This window comes from Phaenicophaeus curvirostris, chromosome 25, assembly GCF_032191515.1.
Source record: "Phaenicophaeus curvirostris isolate KB17595 chromosome 25, BPBGC_Pcur_1.0, whole genome shotgun sequence".
NCBI lineage: Eukaryota > Metazoa > Chordata > Aves > Cuculiformes > Cuculidae > Phaenicophaeus > Phaenicophaeus curvirostris.
Genome location: NC_091416.1, coordinates 149,144 through 167,848, shown reverse-complemented (window position 1 = coordinate 167,848; position 18,705 = coordinate 149,144). Strand labels below are relative to the sequence as shown.

Sequence of the window (18,705 nt, the reverse complement as noted above, 5' to 3'; positions counted from 1 at the left end):
GAGAACAGAAGTGAGCAAATGACTTATCGGGGGGGGGAACGATGACACGGACAGGGTGGGGTGGTGTTAGCTAATTTTTCCTCACAGAAGAGTGAAAGAGAACACTTGAAGGTTGTTCTTTTTAGACTGTCTGGTTCAGACGAGGAGTGCTTTCAGAGCAGAGCTGGTTCTGCAGATAATAAATAATGTTGTCTTTGGAAAACTTTCAAATAACTTCATTAAAATCTCTGTAGCGCTTTTGTCTGTCTGTATCAAGTTGGTCTGCCTAGACCTTGTTCCAGCCTTTTATATTGTGTTAGGAGAAGAGTTAAGTGCCTGCTTCTTGTCTGAAGGGACTAAGCAATTATGGACTACTTTGGGTTCAAGTTATCCTAATGTCAGTTGCCTCTGCATTCTAAAATTGCAAGGTAGTCATGGGTGAAATTGAGACTTGTGATGTGAAATTGTTTAACTTGATTATTCTTGGAACTGAAGTTGTGCTCTGAAAGTTCAGTTTGTGTTGCGTCTCCTACTGCGTTTCCACTGCTTTGGCATCAGGTTCATTCAAGGAGAAAGCTTATCAGTAGATCCAAGGGATACTTGCTCTGGGAAAGAAAGAAATTCAGTGGAAGAGCAACAAGTAGTCAGGGCTCTGCTGTGCCTTTAAACAAGGACAGTTCCTGTGAGTCAATAGATTAGTTAGTACCTTACTCATAAAACCTGTATGGCTGGCAGCAGGGCTTAAAACGAGCTGTTTTTATGAAATAGCATGCGTTTTCTTTCCAACCCACCCCCCACCCCGGGGCATCATTCTTGTGAAGTGAGACTTAAAGAAGCTTGGTCCCATAGAAAAATGGGAGGTACAAAAAGGGGAGGCTGTTCTTTCACTTAACCATAGAAAGAGGGTTTGAAAGCTGGTGGTTTGTTTTCCTCCTGTCTGTTTTCACCTTGCATCCACGCCATCATCTCGCCACAGGTCGCTGTGTGTCACATAGTTTGCTTCAACTGTGTCAGCAGAAGGGGAGTACCAGGATATGATACTGTGACCAGACTAAGTGCTGGAATGCAACCTTTTCCACTCCTCCCACACCCATTTCCATATATGCTACACTTGAGGAGAACAGGGCTGACTGGGCGAGACCATGTTTTCACTTAAGGCTCCTCATTTCCATTAGGAGCAGCTCCAGAGGAGTGAAAGGAACTGTAGCAGTGCGAGAGTAATTTAAGATGTGGGTATGACTCCACGTTCTGTTCCACTGCATTCCTTAAACATGATTCCAGAAAAGACAGTCGTGCTGGGACAGCATCTTCACAATTCCCTTTCCTCCCTCCGTACTAAGCGTAACAGCTGCAATTTTGGTGTCTGATTGTGGAGAACTCCCAGTTCTTTGCTCGGGATGTTCATGTAGGAATTTTACCTGCTGGGGCTTTGTGAAGCTTCGGGAGAGGCTGCCTGAGGAGGTGGTTAAGTCCACGGTCCCTGGATGTGTTTAAAAGACACTTAGATGTCATACTTGGTGACATGGTCTAATGGTGGACTTGGCAGGGCTGGATCGATAGTTGGACTCGATGATCTTAAAGGTCTTTTCCAACCAAAACCATTCTGTGAGTCTATGAAATTAAGCAGCAGAGCAAGTTGATAGAAACAGGGGTGATGTTTAGTAGCTGGTAGTTTCAGCTGTGTAAATAAAAGAACATCCTTGAAGCAGCTTTTCAAGATAAGGGCTCCCTTGTGATAGACTCTTTGCAGGTGCTCCTAGGAAAGTGCTCTGCAATGAATACAGCAGGATTGTTGCTTAGTTTTGGGTTGGTTTTCCCTTATTTCATTTTAAGGTGAACAGCCGTCAGACACAACGTTTCATCTTTTCAAAATGCAGCACCTCCTAAGTGCATTTATCTCCACAACACCACTATGTTCACATAATACTGGGTAATCCCAACACCGGGAAACAAACCAAGTTGCCTTTGATGCCACAAAGCAAGTGAAAGGAGGAGCAGAGTCACATTTGCATCTCCTGGGATTCTGGCCCTCTAGTTCAGTAGCTCAGCATGATTCTGGTTCCCAAAGTCTTGGTCCGTGTAGTGGGTGTAGCTCATGCTTCTTTACTGTTGCCTTTCTGGTTCCGTGAGATACTCTCATCTGGGACAGAAGATGCCCTGAGGTGAGATTTTGGCTGAGGACTGGTAGAACAGATCGATAGATCTGTTTCAGTTCAGCACCCTGATGTCCAAGAGATTTGTGACTTATGTTTTCAGAGTAGATTGTGAAAGTCACGTGGTATTTTGATGGTGACAGCCCTCTGCTGTATTTTAAAGAACTGTTAATACAGACAAAGGGAAATCGTGCTCTTCTGTTTGTGTATGTAGCTGGCTATTCTTTAAAAGCTGCTTTTCCCTCAAATTGTGCCTGATGTGCCAGTGCTGTCTGCATCTCTTGTGTATCTCTTTTTCATGTAACTGAAGCTATAAGGTTGACCTGTCCTGACATCCCTATCTATTTCTGGACTGATGCCAGTTTCTGTCTCTCCTATATTTTTCCCCCTGTTGTGTTGCACCGGTTTCTTTCAGTGCTCTGTGATTATCTAGGAGGATAAGGTTTTGGACTGATGCCTAGCTTATGTCTCTTTGTATCTCTCTCCCCTTTCTTCTGCCCTTTCCCCACCTTTCTTATACAGGTCTTGTTCAGCGATGTGTTGTTATCCAACGGGATGAAAACGGATTTGGATTGACAGTCAGCGGAGACAATCCAGTCTTCGTGCAGTCAGTCAAAGAAGGTAAGCGGACTTGCCTTATGCGCCAGCCAGAGAGAAACCTAGAAGCTTTTCACGTGAACCGAAGAAACATGTGCATGAGCTAGAGGAGGGAGAAAACCCCAAATGCCTTCATCATAGTTGGGATGGCTGTAGCTCTGGAATAGATGTGCAAGGACAAAGCGTGTCACACTGTTGGGATGCAGTGAATTACCTTATCAGTGTCTGATGTATTTGGAAATGACCGCTTGCATCTGAGAGGAAGGAAATGACTTCTTGAAATGTAGAAGGATTGTTGCTTGGCGTGTCCACTGCAAAATAAGAACACAACTGCTCTAGTCTGGATACTGGGAGATTTTAATTTGATAGACATAGAGGAAGCTTGGGTTAGGTGAGTGTGGGAAGTAGCTTTATGTGCAGCTACAGAAGTGCTGAAATTTTGCTTTGAATATTTCTGTTGAAATTGGAAGGAAATGATTTCTTGCCTTTTTAGATGGAGCAGCCATGCGGGCTGGAGTGCAAACAGGTGATAGAATTATCAAGGTAAGGGCATTCAAGTCATTGGAGAAGTATTTCATGGGGTTTTTCCCTGAAAGAATGCCATTGATATATCTGCTGTGGGGTTTGCATTTACCTCATCCTGGGGGGTCTTTTCCAACCTAGTGATTCTGTGAACTCCATTTCTGTGTTCTGGGAATACCAGAACTGTAACCACTAGAAGCCCACTGCTGAGTGCTAGTTTTGTTGTGGAGATCATTCTCATTTCAGAATTTTATGGGCCAGTTCACCATCCTGCAAGTTTCAAGTGTCACACGTACAATAAAAACAGAAGTAGCAGGGGAGAGAAAGAACAGAGATTCATTAATATTTAGCTGTAAATAAAGAGTCACCTTGGATTATTGCTTTTTCTCTAACTGCCCCCAGATCAGTGTTCTCTTTTAATCCCAAACAACAAGAAATCAAGTCAGTAACTAAACTATTGCTACAATAGGCTTTATATTTGAGGCTTTGAGCAACCTGATCCAGTGGGAGGTGTGCCTGCCCATGGCAGAGGGATGGAACTGGATGGTTTTTAGTGTCCCTTCCAACCCAAACCATTCTAAGATTCTGCAAAATAGTGGTGGTGCTACAGCAGCTGCTGCCACAGAGCTGGGATTTCAACCAGGCATTGAAATTGATAAATTAAATTAGCTACACTATTTTTTTTTCCTGCCCAGGCAGAGATGGATTGTTTGGGTTTTTTTTATTTGATTGCTTGTTTCCTCTGATATGTGTGTTTAGTTTTCTTTGAAAGATAAATTGTTTCTCTCTTAGTGTCTTGAAAGATATAGAAATGAAGCTAGAAAGGGGAAAGAAAATGTTGTTCCACATTCTATGTGTGTATTGTGTCATCTGTGAGTACTTCTGGTTAGAAATCAGTAGCCAAGTGCTGTTAACTTTCTCTTCCTCCTTACCCCAGGTGAATGGCACTCTGGTAACACACTCAAACCATTTGGAGGTGGTAAAGCTGATCAAGTGTAAGTAAAGGCAGGGGGTTGCTATTTTAGTCACTGTGCTCCTTTAAAGCATGAAAGACAGAATTTTAAAGGACCAGTGGCCAATTCAGCTATCAAGTGGCAAGGTGAAGTCTTAACAGTGCCACATGCTGAGAGATAAAAGGAGTGGATGAAACAGTGAAGTGAAACTGGGCTGATTTTAACATCTCAAACTTGAGCTGATAGATGCTTCTACACTTTCTCCTTAGCTTGCTGTTCAAAGTTACCATCAAACCTTGCAAACACATCTTCCTATCTTTTGATTCCACCTTAAATACCAGAGCTATTCAGGCACTCTTAATGTAGATTACTCTAGGATGCTTGCAAAGTACCGGCATTGCTAAAGGAAGTGTTTCTTGGTTGATTTTCTTGTACAAGAAGGAAGGTAGTAATGGTTCCCTCTACCCTCGCAGGGTTTATTTTGTGGCATGAGTGTGTGTATACTGTAAGTGTAACCTGATAGACTAGAAATTGCATTGTGTGTTTTCATTAGGGATGATTATCATGAAGGTTTTTGGATTACCTGAAATTTAAGCAGAGATGTCTGAAACAGAGCTGATGGTGCTCTCAGGTTCTCTGGTTTGAAGAATCTGTGGGGCGACGAACAGTCATTTTTGTCTCTAGGGTGAAACGGCAACCAGAGAAACAGCAACCACAAAAATCTGCAAGCGTGTCTGAACGGTGAATTGTTCTTCTCTCCCTGCAGCGGGTTCCTATGTAGCTCTCACTGTTCAGGGGCGCCCGCCGGGGTCGCCCCAGATTCCATTAGCTGATTCGGAAGTGGATCTGGCAGCGTTCGGGCATATGTCTCCCATCATGACAACTCCCCATTCGCCTGGCACATTGGGAAACACAGAAAGGATTACTAGCCCAGTGCTTATGGGGGTAAGATTTAATGCTCTCTTCCCAAAGAACTAGCGTAGCAGTAGAAGAAGAAGAAATGTAGTCCTGTATTTTTTTTTTCTTGCACAAATCACAAATGGGATTTGGAATGTTTATCCTGCCACCCTGTGGGCATTTAATCACATGGGGGAAAAAAAATGTTCTGCAAATAAAAATATCCAGTCCCGTCTGAGAACACAAATACAGTTGAGGGGTTATTCACAGGTTGTCTTTGAGATATACTGCAATTTGCTTGATTTGAGTTTATAACTTGTGTGGTCCAAGCCAGTTGTGCTGTAGCTTCTTAAAAGAAGGTAAGGTGTGTAGATATTGTGGCAAAGAAGAGCAGGTAAAGCAAATAAGCAAATGCTTCTGGTCTGGTTTTTTCTTTTTTTCATGTTGATAGCTATGTTCAACAGTAGGAAAGAATGAATAGGATAGGATTTAGAAACTTGAATTGCTTCTTGCAGGGCTTTTCAGATCCCGCATTTAGGAAGTCGATAAAAAGTGGGCTTATCCATTTTCCTTATCTTTCTTCCTAGCTCCACCAAAATCCCCCAAAGCTTAATTTCTCTGTGTTTTCCAGGAGGAGAATAATATTGTCCACAACCAGAAGGTGGAGATTCTGAGAAAGATGCTGCAGAAAGAGCAGGAGCGGCTGCAGGTACTGCGATTGCATGAGTTTGAGAGGGGTGGAGGAAAGTGGGATGCAAATACAAGGATTGGCTGTTGAATCACTACTAAGTAGTATCTTCCACAGTCCTTCACAAAGCTTGTGTTTCAACTTAACTGTTCTATGTACTGGCCTAACACCAGAGACCTCACCACTCTTAGTGATCAGCTCTTGGGTTTTTAATCCCTGACTGAGTTAGAGAAAAATTGTGTGAGCTTTCTTAAGTGGAAAGGTACACAAAGGGTGGGGAGGCACTGCAACAGGCCGCCCAGAGAAGCTGTGGCTGTCCCATCCCTGGAGGTGTTCAAAGCCAGGTTGGATGGGGCTTTGAGCAGCCTGATCCAGTGGGAGGTGTCCCTGCCTGTGGCAGAGGATTGGAGCCGGATGGGCTTTAAAGATCCCTCTGACCCAAACCATTCCATGATTCTATGATATCTGTGAATCTGATCTAGTCCTTGGACAACTGGGCATCTTGGACTTTTCCAGAGAGATTTACTGAAACCTCTGGAATGCTGTTATTTTCATATGGCCCGGGAGAGAGAGGAGGGCTGTGTGAAATGAACATTCTGTAGCATCTGCTTGGTAGGTGTGAGGATGTGCTGTTTATCATTTAAAATGTGTGAATTGAATGAAGATTAGTTGTAGTTTGTAGTCCTGAGCTTTGATACTGAGGAGATACTGAGTGGAATCTCATAACATTATTTTTCAGTCTCTGCAAGAAGAGTATAGCCGGTCTCCCACCACACGACTGCTCAAAGAGATACAGGAAACAAAGAAGCACATTCCACAGCTGCAAGAGCAGTTGTCCAAAGCCACAGGCTGCACTCAGGTAACAGAATGTGTCAGGCCTCTCTGTGGTGTGTTCCAGGTGAGAGTTCTTGGGGGATGATGGTGTTCTGGGCAAGCAGGAGGTCCCTGCCACGCTCTTCTGTGCTTGTACCCTCTAGGGTTGCACCCTCTAGGGTTGAGACTTGTAATTAGGCCTGCGGAGGCTGTCAAGCAGTGCAGTGCAGTGTCAGTACTTGAAGTAGACTTTACGAAAGACTTTAAAATCATCAAAAAACTGCTTTGAGAAAAATAAGTGCAGACTGTGATGTGTTTATTAGTCTCTCTGACAGTGTGTTTTAAAAGAAGCTTGTGAAGTCTTTCTTAAAGTGGAGAATGAATAACTGAAAGCTTAAAACAGTTTTGCTTTAGGTTTTGAAAAATAAAAGTAGGTATTATTTTTCCCTGTTTCCTTCTGCCTATAATGTTTAGTCTTGAAAACTTGGTATGATTTTCTGATGTCTTCTATTAGAAAAGCACTGCAGCCTTTTCTGGATAGATGAAGCAAGTTTTATAAATAAAGTGAACTAACTGCGTTTTGAAACAGCTGATGTTTAACGATTGTCTCTTCAGTTATTGGATTTGCTCTGTGCTGTCTCCCAACTCCCTTTTATCTTTTTAGGATGGAGTCTTGTCCTCCAGGTCTGTGACAGAATCGCTGCAGATCAGTGAAGTGGAGGCGGAGAGCAGGGATTGTGAGAACAAACTGGATTACAGTGGCGACAGCCCTTCCCGACCAAACAGTGACATTGCTGATGTGAGTCTGGAACAGCTCCACGACTTTGTTTCTATACCTTTTGGATTTGATTTTCTTGTGTAGATTCTTTACGTTTATGTTGTCCTATGTATTATACGCGCCCTCTGTTCCAGGAATGCTTTGTATCACTCTGTACTGAGAACAGGCCTCTTGGTACACACCAGAAGTATTTTCACAGAATCACAGAATAACCAGGTTGGAAGAGACCCACCGGATCACCGAGTCCAACCGTTCCTACCAAACACTAAACCATATCCCTCAGCACCTCGTCCACCCGTGCCTTAAACACCTCCAGGGAAGGTGACTCAACCACCTCCCTGGGCAGCCTGTTCCAGTGCCCAATGACCCTTTCTGTGAAGAATTTTTTCCTAACGTCTAGCCTAAACCTCCCCTGGCGGAGCTTGAGGCCATTCCCTCTTGTCCTGTCCCCTGTCACTTGGGAGAAGAGGCCAGCACCCTCCTCTCTACAACCTCCTTTCAGGTAGTTGTAGAGAGCAATGAGGTCACCCCTCAGCCTCCTCTTCTCCAGGCATTTTTTAGTGGACATAAAAAAAATATCCTGATAATTTCCTGAGGAAGCAGGCAGTATTGATCTTCCACGAGGGACTGGGAAGGAAATAGTGTGGGGTTTGGGTTTTTATCCAGGATTAGATTTTCCTGGCACAATCCTTGTAACCAGACAAAGAAAGAAGAATGCCAACATATTTCTCAGAACTCAGAGTTGCCAATTAGAGCATCTTTTAAGAGTATGGTAATGTTTCAATTGCAGTAACTGTGACTCATCCAGTCAGTGGGCAAGTTGCCATCAAAGTGGGGAAGAGCCTTACTTCTACCAAATAAGCTTAAATTATTGCCAACAGTAAAAGCTCTTGGTCTGTTCACTCGTTAGTTATCAATCTGTGTGCTCATATGGAGTGCCTTAGCACCTAATCCTTAATTAAGTCACTATCTGATTAATTTAGAGGAATTAAAAGACTCTGTACTTGGGATTTGTTTTTAACTTAAGGATGTAGGAGCTGAATTTGTACTAGCAGTTGGAAATGAAGAGAAGGTGGGTCAGGTATTTCTCCAAAAAGTGAACATCCATGACTCAATTTTGAAACATTCCTCTTCTGACTTCAAATCTGCCAAGATATCACTCGTGTTTGTATGTAATAAATGCAGAACAAAATTCATAGCTATCTTCTGGAAAAACTTAATCCTGTCATTACTGAGGATGGTATTTGATCACTGGAGGTACTTGGCGCACCAAACTTAGAAGTTTTTCAGTCCAAAATGACCCTGAGAAACTTTAGGTATGGGGGCAATAGAAACCTTTTGAAGTTTAACACGAAGTCCAGAGTTCTATAGCTGGGGTGAAATAACTCTGTGCACCAATACAGGCTGGAAACCAACCGGCTGAGTAGCAGCCTGGCTGAAAAGAGCTGGTTGTTACTGTGGACACACTGGAGGTGAGTCAGCAATGCACAGTTTTTGTAGATAAAGCTCAGTGTCTGCTGGGCTACGTGAGAGCGAGGGTTGCCAAGAGGTGGAAGGAAGTTGCTGGCCCCTTCAGCTGGGTGCTGGTAGGGCTACACCTGGAAGTCTGAGACCATTTCTGGGAGCCTCTCTTCAGAGGACATGTTGAGAAAAGGGCCTGGTTCAAGAGTTGGCAAAATCATAGAATGGTTTGGGTTGGAAGGGACCTCAAAGCCCATCCAGTCCCACCCCCCTGCCATGGGCAGGGACACCTCCCACTGGATCAGGTTGCTCCACGCCTGCTCCAACCTGGCCTTGAACACCTCCATGGATGGGGTAGCCACTTCTCTGGGCAACCTGGGCCAGGGCCTCCCCACCCTCATTGTGAAGATGAATGCTACATAAACTGTCGGAAGAGATGGAAAGAGCGAAGAAAAAGCAAAGGACGGGTGCACTAGCAGATGTTACAGCTCTGCTGTGTTCACCGTCACAAGCTTTCTTACCAGAACTGATGCTGCAGTTGGTTATTTTGGATTTTTTTAGTAATTGTGCATGTGGGTCACACATTTCAGTTTGGCTTTTCACACCTCAGCTGTTTGACAGTTCACTGTGTGAGAAAGGAGAAGCGTTGGCTATTGTGGCTGAAAAACTTGCTGTGCAGTTCTCCTTTTTCTGGATTTGCTGGTACTCATCAGAACTGAACTTCCTTCTTTCCCAGAGTCCTCGCAGTGGGTTGAAGGAGCGGATTTATTCGGATGAGAGCCCAGAAAAGACTGAGATTCAAGATGCTGTGAGTACAAACCATAAAGTGTCACAACAGCGTGTCCTGTACTGAGCCCATTAAAACTTTGCCGGTTTTCTTCTGCTTCCTAGGTGGAGCATGCATCAGCTTTGCTTTAGAAAATAAAATGCAAATAAAATTGTTTAGGGAAAGTTAATTAGCTGAGTAAATGCTTACAAAGCTTAAGAGCAGGCCCATATAGAGATGAGAAATGTATAATCAGCAGTAAAACAGCTGGACCTAAAATAGGTAGAGCAGTTGGACGAATCTTGTTCCTTGAGTCCATCAGTAAATTAAAGTCTTTTCTTTAATATATTTAGTCAGTATGAGGCTGGTGTTATCAGGGGTGGCCTCCAGAGTAGGTAAAAGTGGAAAACAGGAGAAAGTGCAGACCTGTCTAAGTGTATTAACAACTTCCTTAGGATGACTTCTGAAGTGTTTTTCCTTGCTGGACTTTCTGAAGTCATGCTTCTCCATTGGTACTAAGGTGGCATTTGTTCTATGCCATATCCTTTGTGGGCTCATGTCTGTGGGTGATGCAGTTGCATTTCCATTGAGTTTTGAGAAGGAACATAACACTGATAGTAACATCTCTAACTTAGTGAAGATCTGTTGTGCCTTAAGAGTAATAGCGCTGTGCATTTCTTCCTTCCATTCCCTACCCTTTTCTTCCCTCGCTCCCGACTCACCCCAGGATTCCCAGTCTGTTGTTGGAAGTCCTTTATCCCGAGTGGGGCCTCAGATCATTGGAGCGGAGGATGACGACTTTGACACTGAACAGGAGCAGGTGGGAATGACTTTTAGCCTCGGCCACCCCTTCTTCCACTCAACCAAAACTTTTCCTCTGTGCCTAAACTACAGGTGCTCCGTGACTGGTTTTTATTGAGCAGTTCTGCTGCGGTGAATTAAGAGTTAGAGGGTGTGATTCCGCTTACGGCTGATCTTGCCAGATAAAAATATTCAGGGGGTTTATGACAACATGCCAGCTTTGATTCTTTCTGTTACTCTTTCTTCCTTCTCTTAACTTCAAGCTTTCTAGAAAGTAATTTGCCTTATTTGATTTTCTTGTTTACTTTCTATTAAGTTCTGCTGCCATGGCTTTTGACGCATTTATTCTGAGTTATTTTAGCTGTCCTCTGCTCTGAGTTATATTTCATTTTATTGTACTCGGTGTGCAGGAGAATATTTAGAAGAAGTGTTCCTGTTGTAAGCTCTTCCTGGGATGTTATAATGGCATTGCAAAGGTTCTGGAATTGATCAGTTTTTATTTTAATTAAACAAATGAGGAGCTAAGGTGTTGGGACAAAGCTACTTGTATTTTCTCGCAGCAGCTTTCTTGAATAATTCAAATAGTTTCCGTGTATCTCTACAGATTAATGGACAATGCAGCTGTTTCCAGAACATTGAGCTCCTGAAATCTCGCCCAGCTCACCTGGCTGTTCTTCTGCATCACGTGGTGTCCCAGTTTGACCCTGCAGCATTGGTAAGATGTTCTGGAATTGTTTCCCTGGCCCAAACTGTTAGTTGTAACCAGAGTGTATGAGGATCTCCTTGCTCTTATGGAGCGTTGTCAGTGAGATGGCTGGATCAGCACGGAGAGAAGTGCAGATCCTGGGTAGGCATTGAGTGTTTTAGATAAATCAAGAGAAGCATGAGGAGGACTCTCACTTATATTTAGCTGTTTACAAAGAAGTATTTAGCTCTTGAAAACACTTCATTCCTCCTGAAAGTGGTGGGAGTAATTGTCTGTGGGGAAGATCTGGTCTCTCTCTCTCTCTCTCTCTCTCTCTCTCTCCAATCTCACCGCCTTTCGCTTCTCCACTGATAACCGGGCAGCCTAGTTGAGAGTACCTGAGCAATCTGGATGGCTGAAGATAGCTAGGAGTAGTTTTCATCCAGCAGTGCTGAATTCCCTGAGATATTTGACAGAATACTTGGGTGTGGGGATGTTAGAAGAGTTCTCATGGCATGGCTGATTTTCTTCTCCTCCTGTTCCCCACAGTTGTGCTACCTTTACACAGACTTGTACAAGCAGACCAATTCCAAAGAGACTCGGCGTGTCTTCCTTGAGTTTTACCAGTTCTTCTTGGACCGAGCTGCAGTAGGTTCCAGTTATTCCTCTAATTTTCAAGCATACCTAGCAAGATGACTTTTATCATTCTCCACTTTCCTGAATTTAAGTCCTCGAAAATAAAGTTAAAAGCGTTTAAAGTGAATACAGCAAAATGGGTGATGTGTGGCCTCAGATGGCTTGTAACTCCATAAATCACAGAGAATGCATTGCCTGATAAGGGAAATAACTTTGTGATCTATAAGCAAGCTCTAGCTGTTACGCCTTGCCTTTTAATTAATAATTGCTGCATTTTTTGATATGGCTTTGCAGGCATTGGCAAATTGTATGTGTCCACTGGAGAGCCTGAGAAACTTCTTTACAGTCATGCATTAGACTACCAGATAGCGGAGCAGTGGCTGCCACATGTTTAGATGAAATAATCCTTGTGTAGTGTATATATGAAAGTCTCCCTCTTAATACCTTCAGGTGATCACGTTGTATGATTTTGGCTTTTGGGGGGATTTTCTTGTACGTTTTGTAAGGCGTGTTTTGTCGAGGTGTTGTTTGGAGTGTATGTTCTCCCAACCTTCCTTTTCTTTTGCAGAATCTAAAAGTTCCAGTTCCAGATGAAATCTCCTTAGAACTAGGTAGGGTGCTCTTGCCTTGTGTATTTATTTCTCTGGTTTCTACTGTCTGAGGTGGTCAAAGCGAGTTTCTGAAATGCACTCGGGGTTACTTTAAACATAGGGTGTCATGTGTTACTGGGAGAGACAAATAAGTACTTCTTACATTTCCTGGGGAGGGATTAATGCATTCTCCAATAAATCAGTGAGTGGTGGAAGTGCTGGCCACGTTGGCATGGACCTTTTTAGTACAATAACGGATGGGACCGAATCTGCTCCCACTTGATGCATGGAAGTTCCTATTGTCAGCATGTGAAAGGCAAGAGGGTTAAAGTATGTGAGTGACTATTCTAAGGTGGAGAAGACTGTTCTCAAAAGAGTATTAACTTTTTCTTCTTACTTACAGACAGAAGGCGGCCAGAACTCCTTCCTGAAGAGCTTCATCGCCAGTTTATACAAACAATGCAAGATAAAGTCTGTCCGGAAGTTCAAAGGAATCTGGAAGATTTCAGGTAATGGCAGTTGTCTGTGTTGTTGTCATTTCAGTCGTACCTGCCCTTGGTCAATGTGTCTCATACAGGGCAAGTCCAGACTGAAGGGATTTAATAATTAATTCTGCACTGAATGGAAAGATAGCACTGGGGAGGGACTGCAGGGTCACTCTGTGACTGATCCTTGAATGTTTTTTGACACTGCATTGCAAGTAATCAGTTGCAAGATCAATTTTAGAGCTTGGATTCTTTGTTCCTTGAAGCTTTTTGAGGCAGTTTGAGAATATTGTTACTTAGGTGATGTTATATAGATCCTTTTTGCTAATTGTGTTTATGATCAGCTTATATCTTTTATTTTGCTTCTCCTTTTCAACCTTCCCTCTCCCCTTTGGTCATGGAATAATGAACTTTAGAAAGCTGTCATGGGCATTGGGTGGAATTTGATAATTAATATACCCTTTCATGTGGAGCCACAAGGACTCTGTGCCAACATGAGACATTATACCAAGACAAGCGGTCAATAATGGACTTTCTCCTATCTAAAAATGTCAAAATCCAAGTATGTGCTTCAAATATACAACCCAGGATGCTGCTAAAAGAGTAACTGCATTTTCTTGACCCTTGCAATGGCTGCCTCTCGAGATAAATCTCATACAACTTTATCCCTCCTCCAAAGGCAATCCTAGCTGTTTTACAGTGAGTACAAAGGTTCCGGAGCAATGTCGTGAATTCTTCATTTTCAGACAGAAACCATTATTGAAACCTGTTTGACATTCTGAATGTCAAGAGGTTGTATTTCCTTGTTACAATTCAGTATTCGGTTTCAAGGGATGTTTCCCTCTCCCTCTTTATTTAGGCAGAAACGTAGTATGGGATTGACCCTGGCAGAAGGGGAGCTAACCAAGCTGGATGCAGAGAGAGTTCGTGACCGGAATGCAGTGGAGAAGGAAAGAGCATGTGCAGAACAGATTATTGCTAAAATTGAGGAAGTCTTGTAAGTAACAGCAAGTGTAATTGGGTAAAAAAGGTTATTCCCCGAATCTGACAACAGCAGGGAAAAGGGATTGGGAACTGGAAGTTATTTGGCATCACTATGTTTACATTGCTTCCTCTGTTTGCTGTCAGCTTGCGTTTGAGTGATGATAGCCAAAAAGAAGTTAATAGTGAGTCCTTGGCCCAAGTTGCCCAGGGAAGTGGTGGCTGCCTCATCCCTGTAGTTGTTCAAGGCCAGGCTGGAAGATGCTTTGAGCACCGTGATCCAGTGGGAGGAGTCCCTGCCCATGGCAGGGGAGTGGAATTAGATGGGCTTTTAAGGTTCTTTCCGACCCAAACCATTGTATGATTCTTTGATCTTTTCAGACAGGCTGCTGTTTCAATAGTATAGGAAATGCTTCCATTGTCAACTTGTGCGCTGTTAGATCAGAATCCTTTTTTCTGTTGTAGAAACTTAGAGCTTCAGAACCTGCCTTTCCTTTTAATGGGAGCTGAATCCAATTTTCCCAGCTGAGCCTTCATTTTTTGTTTACTCCTCCCTGCCTTGGGACTTTCTAAGGTTCTAAGGCTCTTTGAACCCAACTGCTGATGCTCTGGATGGATGTGACTGGGTGTCAATTGGGTTTTGAGTTTCAGTTTTCAATTCTTTCTTGTTTTTAGGATGACGTCTCAGCCTTTGGAAGAAGACAAGAGGTAATGCATGTTGTTTGGGCTTAGTCTGTGAAGTCAGGACTGCAGAGCTGATGCTTGTTTTACCTTCATGGTGTTCTGAGCAGACCAAGAGAGCCCTCTGCTGTCTTTAGCCACAGAATAATTTTCTATGTCCCCTACCATAAGTAATTAGAATTCAGAGCATTGACCTCTTGCTCTCAGCCTCCTCTTATTCTGCACTGTTACCTTTGCTTCAGATCTGAAAAACTTACTGTTGCTGCGAGTTCATGTTTCTTGTGGTTTTGTTTTGTACCTGTTTCAATCTGGTCTGCCATTTATTTTCTGGATGTGCCTTGCCTTGTTCAGTTTGGTTGTATACACCCATCTGGGTAGCTTGTGTTATAAGCAACCGTAGCTTTATACCTATTTTTACCATGCCTCATAGCTGTAACGTGACTTCAAATCTCTGTTTAGTACAACATTTAGGCCCTTCTGTGTAATTCTTAAGATTCTGCTCTTACCTCCCAGGCTGGTATGCCTTCAATATACTTCAACTTTTGTTTATAAGTGGACAAATTCTGATATTGGCTGAATCTCTCCCATTGTTTGTTATGGTTTATTTCATATTAAAGAAAAATAAGATGCCACATTCTTTTAATCTAAAATCATCCCTTTCTCAACAGAATCTTTGCATTTGACCTTTATAATTTCCTTGACAAAATATATTTTCCCCAGTGCATTTCTCCTTTTCCTCTATCTTCTTTTTGTTTGTACTTCCTTGGCAGTTCCACAATGCAGTATGTGATTCTGACTTACATGAAACACCTGGGAGTCAAAGTTAAAGAACCTCGAAACCTGGAGCAGAAGCGTGGCCGGATTGGTTTCTTGCCAAAGATCAAGGTAGTAGTGTTGTGGCCGGGATGCATTTGTTTAAAGCTGCCCAGCATGCGTGCTTTGTTAGAAATCAGGTTGCCCAGAGACGTGGCGGCTGCCCCATCCCTGGAGATGTTCAAGGCCAGGTTGGATGGGGCTTAGAGCAACCTGATCCAGTGGAAGGTGTCCCTGCCCATGGGAGGTGTCCCTGCCCATGGCAGGGGGTTGGAACTAGATGATCTTTAAGGTCCCTTCCAACCCAAACCTTTCTGTGATTCTACATAAAAATCTTCTTTTGCACAACACATTGGTAGGATTTTAGTCTTCATTGCTCTGTCAAGAGGATCTGGGATTACTGATCTGGTCAGAAAACACAACAGTTAAATTGGGTTCTACATATGTTTTCAGACCTATGAATTAGAAATTAGTTGCCTTCTTTCTTCCTTTATCTGTATGCCTGAACTCTACCTGCATGTTTTGCACTGCTTTAACCTTATTCAAACTTTGGGTAGGAAATGTTTCATATAATGCAACCTCGAATCGCTTGAGTATCTTGTTAAGGCTCATCAGGCTATTGGCCCTTATACTTTAGTTTTCTTCTTGAGAAACTTACCCAAAACCGTGTGCTTTATGATGCAGAAAAGCTACTCTTCCTGCCACCCACACCCTCCCAGTTATATAATGAATTTTTCCACCAAAACTCCACTCCATGTATGTGTTCATTCGTCTCCCATAGTATGGGGGTGTATCTGGTCACAGGAAGTACTTATTTTCATCAGCATTTCAGCTTCCTTTGAAATAAGACTGTTACTTCTGCACTGACAGTATGAAAAGGTTTGATCAGGTGTTCTGCAGCCTCTCCAAAGTGGCAAGATAAGTTTTATTTTGCTTCCTCAGATAGAGTCTGTATGCTTGGGGAGGTTTGGAGCCACAAGATGATGTGTCTTAGAGAAACAAGGTGCTACTGGTCACTGTAGATTGGTCTCTTATCCTAGGGAGCAGCGTGGTTTGCAGCTCCAGCTAAGTTCACAACAGGCTGCATGAGTTTTTGCTCATAAGGATGTATGTCTTAAGGTGCTGTGGCTTCTGCTGCCAACCCTGTTATACACCACTCCGTGTGCAGGCTGTCTTTGCCTCTAATGCTGCAGGGTGTTGACCTCTCAATAACTTGTTGGAAATCAAATCCTCTTGTACCGAACTCCAGTTTAAAAAAAATTAGTCAATATCTCAGTAAAAAAGCTGGATCTGAAGAAATGAGCGATCTCTTTGTTTTGCTTTTCCTTGTTGTGTATTAATGCAGCAAAGTATCAAGAAAGAGAAAGAAGGAGAGGAAAAGGGAAAGAGAAGAGGATTTCCTAACATTCTAGGCCCACCGAGAAGACCAAGTCGACATGACAGCAGTGCAAGTATGTCAGACAAGGATATATGTGTTCCCTAACTCCTGGTCTGAAAGCCAGATAAGGTTTCTTCTATCTTTTAAAAATCCACGCTAAGAAGACTCAATAAACTTTTTGGTTTTAAAACATGTTTTTGTAGACACACCAACCCAATTTTGTCCTGAAATGCTTTCTCTTCATCCTGGAAACAGGTAAAAGCTCTTTCAATAACATAATGGCTGATTGTTCAGTTGGCAGGGCCATGGAAATGCAGAAGCCCCGCCATCCCAAGCACTCACCTACAGCGTCTTCGGTGAGCCCAGAGCCACTGGATTCTTGCAAGATGCGCCAGAGTGGGTCCTCCAGTGATGGGACGGATGCACCATACGCACCTGCCAACCTAATGTCTCCTTTGGCAGTGGGTCCCTTTTCCTCTCCAGAGGGAAGCAAGGACAGCGAAACAGGTAGGAAGATACTAGTAAAGAAGAATGATTAGAGATTCTGTTGCAAACGGGATATGCAAAGCACAGTTCTGATGCAACAAACGTGATGAATTAGGAAATGTTTGTGTCATTAGACATGACCTGCCTCACCTTAGTCATCTTTCCTGACTTAGTCTTTGGTTCAAATCGTGACATCTTAGCGTGATCAGAAGTTTTTGTCAGGTGGGTTCTATTGCTGTGGTATTGAATCATCTAACAGGAAAGAAGAATCTTGGGTTCCTGCTTTTGTAAGCACCAGTTCAAGTCATCTGGAAACATTTGTCACTGAGGTTTCTTGTACCAACCTAGAAATTAATTTCCTCCAGCTCTACGCTGAAATGCCGCTGTGAATCAGAAAGCTATCAGAGGCTGTGAAGTTCTTTAATGTACTCTAATTTGGTAGAGTTCTCGACATTTCCTTCTTACTCTTTCTCTAGGTTTGAAGCAGGCTGGAGATGCTCCTGCTGCTAATGACTGTGTGGATAGCACACCCCGCACACCTAATAACACCTTTGAGTTCCCATCTCCTTTGGAAAACTTGCAGGAGGAGGAGGGAGAATCGGAGAGGTAACTATGGTGCCCTGATTGCTTGAGCCTTGGAAGGGAGTTGATGGGATGATGGCTGTTGAAGCTTAGTCCGTAAAACTGTTACTGACATCGTTTGTATTAAACGCTATTGGGAGAAGTAACATGCCGGTGTATGTCTGCTACCGTGGTAGTACTAGAAAGCCAGATATCGGGAGGGTAGGGCTGGCAGAAGGATGAAATGTTCTAGTTAGGAGGTAAGGCCTTCACTTTGAAGTTGCGCTGATGATCTGAGTGGGGTGAAATTCTTGCATGATCTTCCCTCATGGTTGCTTTCATTCTTTGCAGAATGGTTGACATGGGAACACCAAAGCCTTTTCGCAAGTGAGTATGTATTGAAATGTTGCAACTTCACTGAATTTGTTTAGATTTCAAGAGGTTATGGTGTAGAATGCGGAAGTGTTCCTTGTTCTGAGCCAGTACAATTGTCTGTGTGATCTTTCCTTTACTTAAATAATATGAATATATATATGAAATGAGATAAAATACATGAAACGAGACACTAGTTGCCATACACAGAGCTTCACTGGAGCAGATCATATGCAGATAAGCTCTTTGATCTACGAAGTATAGTGATTTTTCTGTCTTCTGATTTGAAGTGATGGGTTAGGAAGCTGAGATATCCCCATTTTCTTTTTAAATTGCTATATTGCTCTTAGCTCTGTATTCACAGATAAACAGAGGAAAGAAATTGTAACCTGCCCTTTCACCAACTTGATATTTGACTTCAAGCAAATTAGTTTATCTGTATCATTAAAAGGAGGATTATGGGAATCCTGTAAGAACAGATATTCATTCCTAGATGTTCTGTAGTATTAGAAAATATGCCTATAGGTTCAGACACCTATCAGCCTCCAGCTGTTATGGAAAGGATATTATATGCTTTACAACTGATATATGTGTGTATATATATTTAGATTTTTCTCTTCTTGCTTCCT

General features: G+C 42.9%; 2 protein-coding genes across 3 annotated transcripts in view; both read left to right on the top strand.

Moving 5' to 3' along the window:
- The window catches only part of LOC138730807 (TLC domain-containing protein 5-like), a 67,774-nt gene extending 58,938 nt beyond the window's left edge, over positions 1-8,836 (top strand). The window contains exon 4 of the transcript XR_011339096.1: positions 8,826-8,836. The gene's annotated coding sequence lies outside the window, so the exon portion shown is untranslated. The remainder of the gene's footprint in view (positions 1-8,825) is intronic.
- The window catches only part of ARHGEF12 (Rho guanine nucleotide exchange factor 12), an 84,083-nt gene that overhangs the window by 43,240 nt on the left and 22,138 nt on the right, over positions 1-18,705 (top strand). For both annotated transcript variants that reach the window (XM_069876279.1, XM_069876278.1), the window contains 20 exons: positions 2,655-2,753; positions 3,223-3,272; positions 4,189-4,246; positions 4,971-5,149; positions 5,733-5,810; positions 6,529-6,648; positions 7,267-7,401; positions 9,578-9,649; positions 10,335-10,427; positions 11,013-11,123; positions 11,643-11,741; positions 12,298-12,340; positions 12,723-12,828; positions 13,664-13,801; positions 14,461-14,493; positions 15,237-15,351; positions 16,625-16,730; positions 16,952-17,164; positions 17,620-17,749; positions 18,056-18,091. In XM_069876279.1, the coding sequence (XP_069732380.1) occupies positions 2,655-2,753; positions 3,223-3,272; positions 4,189-4,246; positions 4,971-5,149; positions 5,733-5,810; positions 6,529-6,648; positions 7,267-7,401; positions 9,578-9,649; positions 10,335-10,427; positions 11,013-11,123; positions 11,643-11,741; positions 12,298-12,340; positions 12,723-12,828; positions 13,664-13,801; positions 14,461-14,493; positions 15,237-15,351; positions 16,625-16,730; positions 16,952-17,164; positions 17,620-17,749; positions 18,056-18,091 (2,014 nt within the window). The remainder of the gene's footprint in view (positions 1-2,654; positions 2,754-3,222; positions 3,273-4,188; positions 4,247-4,970; positions 5,150-5,732; positions 5,811-6,528; positions 6,649-7,266; positions 7,402-9,577; positions 9,650-10,334; positions 10,428-11,012; positions 11,124-11,642; positions 11,742-12,297; positions 12,341-12,722; positions 12,829-13,663; positions 13,802-14,460; positions 14,494-15,236; positions 15,352-16,624; positions 16,731-16,951; positions 17,165-17,619; positions 17,750-18,055; positions 18,092-18,705) is intronic.